The sequence below is a fragment of the Mycteria americana genome, chromosome 2 (genome assembly GCF_035582795.1).
Source record: "Mycteria americana isolate JAX WOST 10 ecotype Jacksonville Zoo and Gardens chromosome 2, USCA_MyAme_1.0, whole genome shotgun sequence".
NCBI classification, from domain to species: Eukaryota; Metazoa; Chordata; class Aves; order Ciconiiformes; family Ciconiidae; genus Mycteria; species Mycteria americana.
The window spans coordinates 157,774,018-157,790,963 of NC_134366.1; the positions used below are offsets into that span (position 1 = coordinate 157,774,018).

Sequence of the window (16,946 nt, forward strand, 5' to 3'; positions counted from 1 at the left end):
CATGAATTCATTGTTGTTTTAAAAATCACTTTAGTCAGTGAAATGAACTCACCAAAATAGCAATACGAAGCAAAAAAACTGTTCTAAATTTATCAGAACCCAATTAAAATACATAGTATCAGTTGTTCCTTTTTCTACTAATAATCCAAATTACTTTGTAGCTTGCCTATTATTTGGATGATCATGATTTAAACCATAAATCTTGTCTCTCCTTTAGTTTTCTCAGATACAAAGAATTATTTCAAAAACACTTTTTCTTTCTACAGATTAGATGAGCTTTTCCAAAATACTGTACTTGTTGCAGAACTTGTTGCTGACTTGCCAGCAGACTTATAAAAGGCAGCATTCATAAATGTTTCGCAGGGTCTGAGAAACAAGCAAGCAGAAAACAGGAGCGGCAGGCATGAAAATAAAAAGGCTAATCGACCAACTGTGAATAGATCTATCCGTTTCATTTCCGGAAACGTAAATGAGAGGAAGAGATTTATCAACTGGCAAATTGTTTCATAAAGTAGATAATTGTCTCTGCTTAAGGAAGTTGGCTTTGTAATAATGGCATTGCCCTGTAGGGGAACACTGAATCCCATGGCAGATAAATAAGTAGGGTCTCAATCCTGAAGTGTTTAAACTTTATCTCTTGAAGGAAGTCACAGAGAAGTGGATGTAACCAGTCATGTTATTACAGCCACATGTATTAAGCATTTCTTGACATACGAAATAATTAACAACTGCTGAAATTTTCATCTTCCAAATAAGAGACTTCAACTGTAACTCAATGTGCAGTAAATGCCTGGGCAAAGATTCTCATGTCATTTTTTGAACATTATTTTTCTTTCTCAGGAAGGATGGGAAGACATTGTTTGTTCTGCTGTCCTGTAACAATGGTATGCTACAAGATTTGCATGAGGCCAATTAAATTGGAACAAATTTAAAAATTCCCAGCAAGAATTTTACTCTTGCATGATGCATTGATCTTGAAAAGTCCAGCTAAAAACAAGTGTCTGAGAGGATGAATCCACTTTAAAATTTCAATAAAATGCAGAAAGTGACCAGTTAATTTTCAGCTGCTGCTTATGTTAATTTATCTGCTTGCCTACAACATAGAGCCATACTTTCCTCATAGCTCCAAATTCTAACTCCTTTTCAATATACCTTGTCCATAAATCACAATGAGGCAAATGCCTTGATTTTCTGCCATATTTCTTCACCTGGTCCATCTACCCAAGTAACTGCTATTGTGCTAGGGTGATGGGAGACATAAATTATAAAAAAGATTTAAAAATTAAAAAAAGAAAAAGAAAAAGAAGGGATAAGTGTTGGTAAACTACAAGATAATCCAACTGCAATTAAATCTAGTCAGGATATCAGATATAACTTTACAATTTTCTCATACTCTCTTCTAGAAGTCAAAAGGTTCAAAAATCAGCCAAACCTCCAGAGTAGCATTTTCCTGGAAACTAGTCTTAATGTCTAAAAGATGTCGATAATCTACAATATTTGCTTATATTTCGGAAGTGATGTATCAGTTCTCCTTCTCAAAGTCCTACTATATTTCTCCTATAGAAATGCTTCAGACTTATTCCAGATTCACTTTCATGAATATGATTTTATGCCAGTTCCAGCTGGTATATGATAACTCCTAAAGAGAGTTAATCTTTAATTTTTGGCAAGCAGTTATACTCAGCCACTCATATGCCCTATGAGAACAAGTCCTGAGGATTTATAATGTCAAATCAAATGCATCTAACAGAATTAGAAAGTTCCTGTTTAGAACTCTGCTGAATTGCAGTATATTAATGTAACTAATTATTGATATTCACATGCCATTTTTGAAAAATTACTGTGGGATTTTTGGTTTGTGCACAATATAATTTATATAAATGAATGAAAACAATTGCAAGCTGTATTGTTCAAATAGGAAACACCACATGATAAAAAGCAGCATTTTAAGTGACATTTCAGAGAACAACAAGTGAAGTATCTAATATACCACCTGTGCCCTTCTTATGTGAAAAGCTACATCAGTTCACAAGAAAATATTAATTTATTGCATAAAATAACATTTATGCATGATTGCCTAATTTGTTTGCCCAAATGGTTTGTATACAAACATGCAAGTTCAACAAGCAGATGCACACATATTCTTGCAGCTACTCTCTTCATGTTACTACGTGATATTTACGCTACTTATGCAAAATTCTTTTAAAATGTTTATTGTATGTTCTGTGCATGAAACTTAGAGAAGACATAATTATTAGTCTAGAAGAAATGTTTATATTCCAGCTTTAGTATCTCTAAGAGTCTAATTGAAACATCTTGTTAATCAAAAGAACCAAAATCATAGCACACCAAAGGTACTTAAATCAGTAATTTTAATGCAACTAATGACACTCTAAAGCATTTCATATTTGACAAACTATAATATCTGTACCATCTGTCTGGCTTTTCACCATATGGCATTGTATCAATTCCTAATAACTTTCTTAATATTGGTCCTCTGATTTTTAAGGTGGAATTAGCTAGTTCTATGAAGTTGGTGAGTGTAAAGAAGTGAAACACTGTCCTTTCGTTTGTGAATTACACATTCTACCTATGAATAATGGTGGTTTTGGATATTTAGTTAACACACATTCTGCAGTTTCACATTTAGATAGAAGTTTATCAGAACTGCTAGCTTCCAGTGGATTTATTGCTTTCTTTTTCTTTCTAGTTCCGTATTAATGCACATTTTATAGTTAGACCCATGTTTACAGATGTGATTTGTAAATCATTATACCATGTTAGTTCTGAATACAGTCATACTGGGGAAAAATAAAAAATGGACTGAAGAATGTGGTTACCCTTTTATACTTAAGTACTTTGATACCTGCTGCTATTCAGAATTCAAAACTTACACAAGACTGAAAAGCAATATATTTAACAACCATTTATGCTTGAAGGCCATAGTCCCCAAAAGCTACTGAGCTGCCTTTCTAAACTTACAAGTAGCTATGCATACATCTCAGTCTTATCACAATACTGTTGATAACACTATTGTCTGTTAGGAGAGATACTTTTTAAAAAAAACCTGACAGTGTGCAACTGTATTTTGGTATTGACAAATGAAATGCTAATTGCAGTATGCTTTCCTTTTAAAGTGCCTTTTCAATGACAGATTACTAAATTGTATTATCAGATACATAATACACAGAGGATAGCAAGATTTGCAGTACAGTTACCACTTATGTTACCATTCATGTGGGATATGAAAGCCAAGAATCTTTAGAATGTCATTTTATCATGGTTATCATACAAGAAATACATAAATCCTGTCATGCAGCCAGACTTACATGTGATCTTAACGATGATTTTTTTTTCATGAATTAGTTTTGAAATCTGGGTATTCTTTCATTTATAAAACATAGAAAATAGGGATTGGAAGAACTTTGAAAAGATATTTAGTCCATTACCCCAGCTCAAGATGAGACTACATGTACTGAAACTTTCCTGGATACATATGTATATCTCAGTTGTTTTTGAAAACTTCTACTCACATACCTAAATATTTTTTACTTCAGAATTTTTGCTAGCGTCCAACCATAAACTTTCCTTTGCACAATTGTAGCTCATTATATTTTATGGTTTCTCTCTTCTTTCTCTGGATTCTTTTTGCTCTGGATCAAAGCAGCCTAGTTCTTTCCCACTTGTTTATATTAAATTATATTTTAGAGAATTTTGATCCTTTTTAATATTTTCTTCTGTCCTATTTTCACTGGTCCACACCTTTCTTGAAACTTCATTTCCATAGCAGAGAAAATCAGGGTTACCCACATTGCATAGCTTTAGGGACCTAAGGTGGGAAATGGGATCCTTGATTTAATCAGCTGTGTCTGACAACCTCCTCCAGCGAGCAATCCACAGACAAGACTAATAGATGCTGTCACACTGTTTAACAGTGCGTGTGAACACCCTTATACAAGTATACAACACCCAGCTGGTTGCACTGGAAGATTAGGAGACTACCATCCTAAAATAGGTATCTAATTTAGGATATGTGAATACACTGAGAAACTCTACTAGATAAAGCCTTACTAGTTTTACTATAAATAAAGGTTTCATTTATGTGCATTACATGATTAATTCTGCTATGCATGCATGTCTCTGTGTGTGTGTATCTCTTTAGCAATTTCTAGTAATTATACATACATATAGTACACAGTAGTAGGATATAAAATGTTGATATTATATATATTTATATGTATACAACTAAACTTTTTACTCGATTATGTGATATGCTATTAGTGAAGCATATACTACCATGACCCATTGTAAACCTATTTCTGCAGCTGTAACACCTATTAGGTTTTTCTTCATCTCAGATTTGGGTAGCTGATTATTCAAACCTACACCTACCACTTCATTCTTATCCATAGTGAGTCCCATTTAGACTGTCCTGGTATTTTATTAGCCAAAAAAAAAAAAAAAATCACACATGTAATTTTCCAGCTTTTGTGGATTTCTACTATACAACATCTGGATTCCACCCTCAGATTTTTTACCCTCTTCCCCTGTTCAGAAACATCTGGACATTACTGTAAGTATCCATAGCCTTGAATTACAAGATATGTGTCCCTTCTGTTTCCCATATCCGAGTGTTGTTTGTGAACAAACTACTCTTCAATATTAGGCTTTACTGTTATGCCAATTTACACACTAATATTTTCATTATATATATAATATATATTTACACTAATACTTTTATTCCTTGATTCAGGTATTCATCATACTTCTTGCCATAGTATTTGGACATCAAATATATTCAGCAGAATGACTTTGTGCTTTTCTTCTCTTACATTTTGCTGTATTTTTTGCCCTTTATCCATTTGGTCAGGGTCGAAACCAGGTATAGACTTACTTCTCCAGTCCTTATCAATCCTAAATTCAAGTCTTTCTCACCTGCTTAGCAAATATGTAATGAAGGTGCTTCACGAACTACTGATTGTATATTGAATCACTGCAATTTTGAAATCCATCTTGGTGAGTCTTAATATTTAGCATGCGATAGATTTCATCAGCTCATTATGAAGCCAACTTCATAATGTAAATTCCCAAGTAAAATAAGCATACTGAAATACAGACAAAGTTCATATCAAACAAAACTGTATAGGTGGGACCTTTTTTATTAAGAAAGTGGGGACACTAGGATTAGAACTTCAGGTACTTACAAAATATTAATTTAATAGGATTGGCTATCAAACAATATATAGATGTGAAATTAACAAATCACTATAAGGGTAAGAATTCCTCTTTACCTTTACACACAGGTCTATGATCACTCCATGCAGCAAAAACTTCAGCTATCCTCTGACAGGTGATACTTTTTGAACCTTGTAGCACATAATCTTCATCGCAGGAGAACTGTACTGTTGCTCCCAAGCTAAAATCAAACAATGACACAAAAAGAAGAAGCATATTTTTACAAATAGCTATCAGTCAATTTTTCCATTCTTTTAGCTATGGCAGTCCTGACAAACAATACAAACATGTAATCCAGTAAATATGATTTTTTGCTCTTAGTAGTAAAAGGCTGCAGGCTATGTACTAGCCTGACAGTGCACAGCGTTCAGCCCTCTCTGGGCTCGCTTTGGCCAGCTGGTTTACCTCTTTTTAACAGTCATCTGGAGGTCAAGTGGCTATTTTCTGACCTAACTTCTGACTGTGATATAGTAAAGGTTTGACAAGCCTAAGCACTGTGTAACAAACAGTAGCTATTTATGTTAACTGAAGCTAGGAAACAACGAGAAAGAGATACAAGGAAATCACCTAGAAGAAGAGCCAAAAGGTCACCCACAAGCCTCAGGAAGAAAACCCCACTATAAACACTGTATTCCTCCCAGTGAAGACCTCAGCATACAGATGACTTGCTGTAAATGTCCCCCACTCCTGATTCTTCTTGAGGAAGTCTGGTGCTTTTAACTTTAGAACCAGAGGGTCGTTGGAAGGGGCAGCTCAATACCAGAGAAACTGATTAGATATTAATAAGGCTTCTTGTATTAAAAAAATGTTATATTTTTAACAAGACTTTCCTGTATTAATTTGGACTAGGAATGCATTATTGTAAATAGACTAGTAATAGCTGTTTTTTATATTTTTATTAGTAGGTTAAGATAGTAATTAGGCTAGCAGTAAAGTCTTGACTCCATATAAGTGGTGTGTTTTCTCTTGCCAGTAACAACATTCTGAATGTAACAACTACTAGACAATGAAAGTTACAAGGTGAATATTTATTAACATTTGCTCCTTTAACTGGCGTATGTTTCTCAAATTAATGGAAGAAAACAAAAGAATTCTAAAAACATCTTTCTAGGTATTTAGCTGTGATTACCTATTAAGTGATAAAGCTGGCTTCAAAAGATTTTGTACTTTTCCATATGGAGCTGACATTTGGTGTTGCAAACTTGGCACAGAACGAAAGAGGAAATAAGCCCAGAAAAACTTGTTTTGTTTGGTTGGTTTGTTTTGTTACGTTATGTTTTTCTGAGGGGAGGATTGAGGGGTTTTTTTCAGTTTGGAAAAGTTAAAAAAAATCAAAACATAAATGTGTATTATTGAGATAATTCTTCTTCTCCTTTAATATCATTATTGTTTCAAGTCCTGATTACAGTTAAAAATAGTCAATATATCAGGCCTTTCTCTGACATCAGTATCTTACACTCCATAATTTCAGCTTGCTGTTTTTAAAGACTTGTCTGTCACAGTTGCAAAGTATTTCTATAAAATGTGACTGTGGACAACCTATAGTGTCACAAAGGTCTTCAGAGAGCACCTTTTACCTTATCAGTTGCTAAATGATCATCATTATGTTTTTTAATTAAAAGGTGGTGTTATTATTTATCCTATTCCTTACATAAGACTGATGAGGAAGAATCATAAATCTGCGATTTAGAGTGTTACCTCATGCTTGTGCCAAAAATGAATTACATTTGGGAAATACTCTTCTTTTCCCCTCCAATTACGAAGGAATAAACCCAAAAGACTAAAGTAAAGATGTTATTGAAGAAATTTTGAGAAGAGTCAAGTGAACTAAAAATTAAAAACTTGAAAATTTGAAAATCTTGAAACTTGAAAATCTTGAAAATCTTAACTTGAAAATCTCATGTATGGTGATAGTGCATTTTGTAGTGAAGGCTATTTTCTAAGTGGAATTTGGAGGAGTATCATCACTTTTATCACATTTATAGTGCGTACTAATAAAGCTTTATGTTTTGGTATCAAAAATATGGATGAAACCTTGCAGAAAAAATCATACAGCATTTTACAATCTTACAAAAATCAAACTCCACAGTGATTGCGTAAAGATACTTGCATGCGCATGACCAAGACTAGCATTTTACAATAAGAAATACAACAAAACACAGTATTTTGAAAAGGCTTCCAAAAAAAAAGTCATAAAAATAGAAAAGCACAAATTCCTTTTCCTTCATTATCCTTATGGCCTAATATTAAGCAATTTTTCCTTTATATGTAACAGCTAACAAAAATTACATGGCCAATGGTATTCCCTAGTCTAGGCACAGCTAATACTATGGATGTTAGTAAGTGTAAAGCAGTAGAACACAAAGACCCACTCATAACCTAACTAAACATAGGTGTGCTGATATTCTGTGAAAACAGAAGAGCAGTCCTTAGTCATGGGGGAATAAGGGAAGTGCTGATATAAAAGCAAACAGCATGGTGAAGTAAATTATTTTTTAATGGCATTTGTCATTGTACTTTTGTTATCATTCCCAATGATTTCATGTACATACATATCTGTATATGAGGCTTGTAAAAATCAGTTTGGAAATCTGAATACCTCAAAACTACGTAAGGTTTTACTTTCTCTATTCATTCTACTATAACCGAAAAGAAGAAGATAGTTTCTTTATTTAACTACCTGTGCAGAAAAGGAATTAATTTTATTTATTTATTTATTTTGGTACAGTTCCTTGAAAAATCTTGCCTCCTAATTTGGTCATTGGGAAATTAGTATATCATCAATATTGAATAGTAGCAGGGCATTTCATTCTAACTCAAACATATCAAAATATCAGATCACAGACTCATTGATTTCGAAGAATTCTGCATAGATTTACATTTAGATTCAATCAGGACCTGAATTAACTCTTTTTATGGGATAATGCTCACAGTAAGTGCTTTTCAGATCTATTCTAGTCAAAATACAAGTTGACTTTCGTTTCATAACACACTTTTTGTATAGAATATTAGCTACCAGATCTTAGCATCCGGTCTTTATTTAAACTTTTTCTTAATGTATAACCCCTCAAAGGATCTCAGAGGCTTTCCTAACTACATTTGCCTTGATAAATTATTTTATATGTACACATGGCTTACAAGACTTTGGCCACACTGTGCATGCAATTCTCTGGGTATTTTAAGATTAAACATGGACTAACTCCCCAAAAGTCTATGTTATAACAGCTTTCATGTGTGACCTTGTAAGTTATGGAATTATCTGACCCTCCTCAGATGGATGCCATAGGTCTCTATCCCATTTTCCAGCCTTTGCTATGTTACCTATTTTAAAAATGTTGGTTTGTAAATCTCTGTAAGCAAAGCCTCTGAACTGGCATAGTTCTTCATCTATCTAAATAAATTATTTAAGGCTCCTTTACATCTCTCTACTGGCACTTTTGCAAAGAGGTTGGAAGAGGTCTGAGGATATGACTCAATAATGATACGATATCACTATTGATTTGGCTGGGATCTTCAAATCTGGGTTTGATCCTACAAGGCGTAGCATTCCTTTTTGCTTAAACACATACTAAAATTCCCTGCAGGGTTTGGCTTGTAAAGAATGAGCTCTGTTTTTCTTTCCTTATAGCTGGGGATTTTAGTGCTGTAATAGTAATTTCAGTTTCAGTTCAATTTACAAAGGCAGACAAAAAATTAAAAAGACGGAGCACACATTCCAGAGATTAACTTTTGTTAGGTAATCAGTTCAAATCGTCTATGATGAAAATAGCTACTAAAGAAGATTGATACTAAACAGAACAAGAATTTAAATTTAAGGGAGTTAGAAATGTTAGATGCTTGAAAAGGAATGGTGTCAGCACAATACAGCTGATGAAATCTGGGGAGTACCTGGGCTTTACAGAGACATAGATAATAAGTAATGAGGACATGAAAGATGATACAGTCACCTGAACAGAACTGATACAGTCACCTGAACACATCTCAGAAAAGGAGGATTTGACAGCGGATAACAGCTCTATAAACTATTCCAAAAACAGTTCCTATTTGTATAAGAATAAGAATGTTTGTGAAAGAAGGGGATAAAGAAGAGCTGCAGAGTCCAGGAAAACAGAGGAAGATATAAAAGTGAAAAACTGAGAAAAATAAAAAAGTAAGCATAATGTACAGGCCCTTCCAAGGTAAGGCTGAAAAGCTTCTACATGAGACTGAGGAAAAAGAGACACATAGCAGATCACAGAGTTGGAGGAAATTTCAAAATCATGAAGTAGAAAGGTGATCTTATCTTTAAGGTTAAAAATTCTACTCAGCTACTCCAGGGACTATACGGTTAGGAAGGTTCAAAAGGTAGCAATTGGGAAGACAAGAATAACTTTCTCAAGATTAGATTTTCACAGGAATCTATCTGCTGTAGAAAGTCATGTTGAGAAAATCTGAACCCCTTTGATTATTCAAAAAAAAAGGAGCACCTGAAAAAAAATAACATGGAAATGTATTTGCTTTAACTAACCATTGACTGATTTAAAGAGGAAACACTGAGCAGGAAGTACACCATTTACTAAAAAAATTGAACTGATAGTATCAAAACTGTAACTGGCAAAAATTCCAGAGGGTTGAAATGATTATGAAGACTTTACAAGCCTGATAATTATTTTTATCACCTCCAAAAGTATAAATAACACTCACATTACCAAGTCCACTTGTCCAAATCAGTTTTGATATTAAACTGATATTTGATAGTATATGACTGTAATCATACTGGACTCACAAATACAGTGAGAGTGGAAAATTTACAAAATCTGTAATGTGTGCCATATGAGTGAGATCTAATAAGGGCAGTTAGATAAGTAGATGATAAAACACCAGTCTAAGAAAGAAAATGGAAGAGCCAGAGATCAGTTCCTATGACAGATCAACTAAAAAAGACAATAATATCAAAAATCAAACAAGCACTTCCTGTCTGAAAGGTCAAAAAAAGGATCAAAAAAAAAAAAGAAAATCCTGCAGGAAATCTGTAAAATCTTTCTGGACTTGCAGTGTAAGAATGGCATCCATAGAGGCCAGCATATTGACTATCATGAGCTTGTCAAGAAAATGTTAAGAAAATGGGTCTTTCAGGAACTTAAAAGCCTAGTCGAGATTAACATCTTTTGATGTTTTCCTGTCATTATCTACCTATACACTCTTTCAAAAATGGAAAAGCATTAATTCTTTCACAGTTGTCTAGTAGGAGAGATACTTCTTGTTGTTTCTGCTGATGATATTTTTTCTCCAATACATTTTACATATGATACACAAGAATTCAGTTCAAAATCCATCTTCCTCTAAAAAAAGTTTAGTAACTAGTACAGGAGGGTAAAGTGTCACTTCCTCCCCAGGTACAGTACATGAGGTAAATATGATGAACGTTCATAAAGGACATGTAGATTACCAGGAAATAATTATTAGCTATAAAACAAAATGAAAAAGTTAAGTTTACATCTACACTCCTTAGACTTAGCTTTCTGTAGAGCACTTGGCCATGGGTTTGATGTGGGTCTGGTGTGGTGTGGTGAGATACCAGCAATTTCAGTAGAGTTTTTTTCTTTTTCTGTTTTTCTTTTTCTTTCTCTTTTTTTCTTTTTCTTTTTCTTTTTCTCTTTCTTTTTCTTTTTCTTTTTCTTTTTCTTTTTCTTTTTCTTTTTCTCTTTCTTTTTCTTTTTCTTTTTCTTTTTCTTTTTCTTTTTCTTTTTCTTTTTCTTTTTCTTTTTCTTCTTTTTAGCTGACAGAATCTCAAATAATTTGAGGACTGTGTTATAGGCCAAAGAGGGATTCCTGATAGGATGAAACTGATGATATCTATTGCATGTCCAAAGGTACTGCATGAGGACATGTGGGAGGTCTGATCAAAGCCTGCTGGTGTGTTAGAGAACTACAAATTGTGGAGCGAGAAAATCAGATCATGGAAGCCAGTTTTGGGGGACTTGCCCCCAGAGTAATCTACCTCCAAATTGTGGGCAGGTATTATTTTAGAGAAAGCTGGCAGAGTAGTCCAAAACAGACTGTGGGAACAAATGACCAAAAACTAGTGTGGACAATTAAGGGCAGTTTGATTCCCTGACTTACATTTGATCCAAACTGCTTACCAGATAAAGCCCCTTCAAAGTGTGTGTAGACTATACCTGTTTGTAAATCTCAAGAGAACTGAAGCATGATATAGCTATGGAGTTGTTCATTATTATATACAATATAGACATGCATCACCAAGAAAGAAAAATCTAAAGGACAGCAGGAAAATCTCCAACAAGTTTCAAAAGCAGAATATATTCGGCAAAACAGTTCTGTCTGTGGATGCAGCCAAAGGCCAGACTGGGTTCATTTAGTCCAGTACGCTAACACTGAGCATGATGAAAAGTGAATGCTTAGAGAAAAACTTTAGAATATGGCAAACATCTATAGTTCATCTTCTGCTCATTACTATATTTCAATCATTTATGGTTAAGGAACTTTCTGAACTGGAGCTGCTAACTTAGTAGTCCCTGGGTGACTAAATTAAACTCCCTGGGCCAGCTCCCAGCTAGAGCTAAGACTGGTAAGGCACACTAGTAAGAAAAAGAGCTCCTGTGGGTATATTAATCACAAAAGGAAGTTCATATACAATGTGGGTCCATTAATAAATGGGTGAGGCAACCTTGTGGTGCTGAAATCCAATATGGAAAAGGCAGAAGTACTCAGTGCCTTTTCTGCATCAATTTCTACAGCACATCTGCTCCTAGACATCTACATGTACCAGCATGATTTGGGAAGAAGAGGGACAGCCAATACTGGGGAGCAACAGGTGAAAGAAAATGGCTGTATTCAAAGGCAGGGGGCCAGATAGCTTTCAGCAAAGGGTGCTGAAAAATCTGGCTGATTCTATGCAAGGCTCGTATCATCTATGAAATATTGCAGTGATGAGGAGAAGTTCCTACTGACTGTAGAAAGGCTAACATTACATGAATTTTTAAGAAAGCCAAGGAGAAGCTAAGAACCTCATATCAATCCCTGGAAAGAATATGTCCTCTAGGAAAGCACAAACAGGGAATCAGGAGCACTTACACACATTTACCAAAGGTGAATGATATGTGATCAACCTGATTGTCTTCTATGACAAAATGACTGGCTACATGGAGCAGTGGTAGATGTAATAGAGCTCGATGTAACAGTGCTTAACATCAGCAAAGTTTTTGACACTTGTCTCTTGCAGCAGTGTCTTTTGGGAGCTGACACAACATACACTGAATACATAGATTCAAAATTGGCCTGGCAGCTGTACTCAAAGGGAAGGAATCAATGGCTTCATATTTAGCTAGTAGCCAGTAATAAGCTGAGCACTAGAAAGTCAATATGGGGTCTTACGCTGTTTAATATTTTCATCCTCAACCTTGATGGTGAGACAGAATGAACTTCCAGCTAATTTATGGATCATACTAAGCTAGGAAAAGTAGCTGACACACTGAATAGCAGAGCTTCAATCCAGACACTTGACAAAGTTGAACACTAGGCCAACAGAAACCTTATGAAACTCAACAAGCAGAGGTACAAATTTCTGCACTACTGATCAGTCATGTGTTCTCATCCGGAATAAAACAAACTGTATACTCAACTACATTAGAAATTGTGGCAGCAGATCAAGTGATATTATTACTCAGCTGGTGAGGCTGTATCTGCAATATTAAGCCTAGTGTTTGGTCTTGCACTTCAAGAGAGATATTGTTAAAAACTCTAGAGGGTTTGGAGGTTAGTCAGAGGCTTAGAGCACATGACCTGCAGTACAAAGTTGAGGCAGGTAGGCTTAATTAGTCTGACAAAGAGGAAGCTAAGGTACTATCTAATAGCAGACCATAACTACTTCAAGAACCAGTACAAACATAATGAAGCTAAACTTTTCTTAATGTGGCAGACAATATACAAGGGGCAGTTTAGGAGATTCAGGTTTTACATTACAAGAAACTTCTTCCAAGAAAGGCAGGGCAGAACTGGAACAGCATATCCAGACTGTTGTGAAATCTCCATTCTTGGGAGTTTTCAGGATTGGCTAAACAAAACCACAGCTGATCTGATTTAGTGTTGCCATTAGTCCTGCTTTGAGAAGGAGGTTGGAGTTGATGCCCTCTCCAGTACCCTTCCAATCAATATTTCTATGACTCACTCAAGCTGTTCAGTTTATTTTGAACTCATATAAAGCTTTTGCATCTACAACATACTGTGCTAAAGCAGTTCACAGCTTCAAAAATGCAGGAAAAAACCCAAACTTTGGATATATTTTCATTAGAAAAAAGGTATGAGTAAATATTAAATAAGACAGTTATACAAATCTGAGAAAACACTTTAATCTCATATATCTTTTTAAAGCCTCCATCATCTGCCCCAAATTTGGGATCCCTCTTTAAAGAACACAAACTAAAAGCAGTAAGAAGGAGACTAAAATAAAGCTATAGAATCTCTAAAGGATGCAAAAGAGCAAGTTTAAAATTTTGAACTTCACATGAAGTTTATATTGAATCATATTATTTTAACAGTTGGCATAAGTGTAGCAAAGTAACGCATTTTAGATTCTTTTCCTCCATTATTTGGTAAGTTCTTTAAATTATTATTGAGCAAGAATCAGTTATGCAACGAATCAAAACCTCAAGCTCATTTGTAAAAATAAATTTTATTATTCTGCATTTTGAACTTACATTTCTCTTGTAAATTCTGTGATGGATAAGTGAGACAGACTAGAAGAAGGAGATAGTGCTGGTTTTGGCTGGGATAGTTAATTTTCTTCATAGTAGCTAGTATGGAGCTATGTTTTGGATTTGTGCTGAAAACAGTGATGATAATACAGGGATGTTTTAGTTACTGCTGAGCAGTGCTTACACAGAGTCAAGGCCTCTTCTGCTTCTCACCCCACCCCACAAGAAAGTAGGCTGGGGGTGCACAAGAAGTTGGGAGGGGACACAGCTGGGACAGCTGATCCAAACTGACCAAAGGGATATCCCATACCATATGATGTCATGCTCAGCATATAAAGCTGGGGAAGAAGAAGGAAAGGGGGGACATTTGGAGTGATGGCATTTGTCTTCCCAAGTGACCATTAGGAAAGATGGAGCTCTGCTTTCCTGGAGATGGCTGAACACCTGCCTGCCCATGGGAAGTAGTGAGTGAACTCCTTGTTCTGCTTTGCTTGAGCGCATGGCTTTTGCTTTACCTATTAAAACTCTCTTTATCTCAACCCACGAGTTGTCTCACTTTTACCCTTCCAATTCTCCTCCCCATCCCACCAGTGGGGGAGTGAGCGAGTGGCTGTGTGGTGCTTAGTTACCAGCTGGGGTTAAACCACGACAGAGATAATGCAGTTTGGATTTTTGCACTGATGTGCAAGGAATACATCTGAGGAATTAGCTGAAAAGTCATATATACATTAAAGTATAGAAAACAGTATTGTCCAAGATTCACATCTTTCTGCCATATTAACCTATTCTGTCCACACCTGCAACCGAACAAGTTTGAGAGTACACCATTTTTTGCCATAGAAAAAAAAAACCACAACCAGAAATACCTAAACATCAGCTCTTAAAGTCTGTGCATATCAAAGAATTAATTTAATATGATATATTTTAATGCAAGTGTAAATAAAAAAATCAGTATTGCAGCTCATATTATTTTCTCCATCTGCAGTAAAAGAAGCTAAAGCTATATGTAAGCATGCAAGAGTATGCACAGTGAATAAAATTTTCTTAACCTAGCAACTTTCTACACACCACTGATCCATAATTATTTATGTGCAAGCTACAGATAGAATCTAACGTAGTCTCTTTGAGCCATAGCTCACAGCATCTGTCCCAAGTCAAGAGCATGCACAGGAACATTTTTGTAGATCAGCTGATACAGTACTTGGAAATATTACTGCAAGATGTTAGGATTCCAAGATATAATGTTAGAATATCTAAATCTTTAAAACTTCTGGTCAAGAAAAATCCTTACCATTTGCTGAACAAACTAAAGTGATTACTAAATTTCAGTTGCAGAGGATTTCCCATCACTCTGGAGATCATTGGTAATTCTGCTTAAACAGTTCTTAAGGTGTCACCTTTTCCCACAGAGGTTGTACTGTCAGAGGCTTCTACTTGACAAAGGAACCAATTAACTGCTGACAAATAAAACATTAACTATTCCCGCTTAAACTAGCCTCACATCTCATGCTGCAAATGGTCTGAGTTTTGTTCAGTTTTCAGGATGTTTGGCTTGAAGTTTCAGAGTGTAGAAGCCCACCTTGCATATCTGCAGAGAAGGGTATGTGATTCAGAGAAGGTTTAAGGAAAATTAAATGTGAAACTTCCAGTCAATCAATGTGGTTACATTTCAAAGTCATTCTTCCAAAGAAAATAACTATAAATTAATTTATAATGTAAAATGAAAAAAGAAATTATCATTAGGTATACTTTAACTCAACTCATTGGTATAATAAATTGTCTTTAATACAAACTTCATATGCTTCCTTCTCTGAGTAGAATCTGTATTTTTAAGACCACACTAGCATCTTTGTGGCTGTCCAACAGCATTCACTGCTTTGTTGTCATCCAAGTTTGAGCTGAATCTCATCTTTAAATACCTAGTTGGACTACACTACAGAGGTAGAGGGATAGACATAGGCTCATTCATTCATTTAATGAAGCCAGAACTTTAGGATGGTGGTGGAGGAACATGTTTGCTTCATAATAAAATACTTGTCCAAGTATTTGTTTGGCTATGTTTATTCCACTATAAACAACAAAGATAAAAAGACTCCAAAACCCAACAATTAAAAAAAGCAACAAGACCACATGAAAACTTTTTCTCTTTATCTATTACATCTTTCTTATATTTTCCATAGTGACATCGATTCTAAAATTGAACACTCATGTGGAAAAGATGTGTATTTTATTGTATGACAGGTAATGTAAAATAAGCTGTTGGAAATTCCAGCAGAATGAACACTAGTATATCTAAAAGTTTAAGAAACTTCTAGGGAAGGGAAGTTTTCTTTCTGAGGTAAAATATCTTTTTCAGCACAGGAAAAGCTGGCAGCTATTAGTAAGTCTTCTTGACTTTATTTCAACCTGCAAATGCCTGTTATGCTCAAAGAGGCATCTAGCATAAGAAACAAAGCCTTTAGAACTTCAAAATACAGCCATAGGGAATTTTCACATTAAAAAAATATCCAAAAGGGTGAACATGGTGTCTCAGGTCCCAAAGTATGTCATGAAATGCTGCAGCTTGTCTTAGAGCTTTCATTACAGATTTTCTAAGTCTGTGGAAGAACCATGTAAGAACACATGAATGTGCTAAGAGACCAGGTAGTGTTTATAATCAGAACAGGAGTGAAATTGCAATAAAATGCTTCGAAACCTATACTTTCACATTTGAAGAAAGCTAAAGAGAAGTGACAAGAGCATTGTCTTCTCTAAAATAGATTATATCATACTGAAATTACATTTTGATTGGTCTTGATAAAGATAGATCTAACCCCTCCTTCAAAATACAGTATTTTAAAATTAAGGTATTGTAATTGGGATTTTCACTTCCTTATCAGAAGGGGAAAAAAAAGACAAGCTCAAGGTAAAGCTATTTCCTACATTATAGAGAGAGTGACTTCAAGAAGGGAAAAGGAAAACTGTGCTATTTTCCTCTCTGTCAGGTATAAGACAACCTGGAAAAGATTTTCCATAGTA

General features: G+C 34.9%; 1 protein-coding gene across 1 annotated transcript in view; it reads right to left on the minus strand.

The window, feature by feature from the left end:
- The window catches only part of CSMD3 (CUB and Sushi multiple domains 3), a 774,333-nt gene that overhangs the window by 455,897 nt on the left and 301,490 nt on the right, over positions 1-16,946 (minus strand). The window contains exon 10 of the mRNA XM_075495159.1: positions 5,292-5,416. Within this exon, the coding sequence (XP_075351274.1) occupies positions 5,292-5,416 (125 nt within the window). The remainder of the gene's footprint in view (positions 1-5,291; positions 5,417-16,946) is intronic.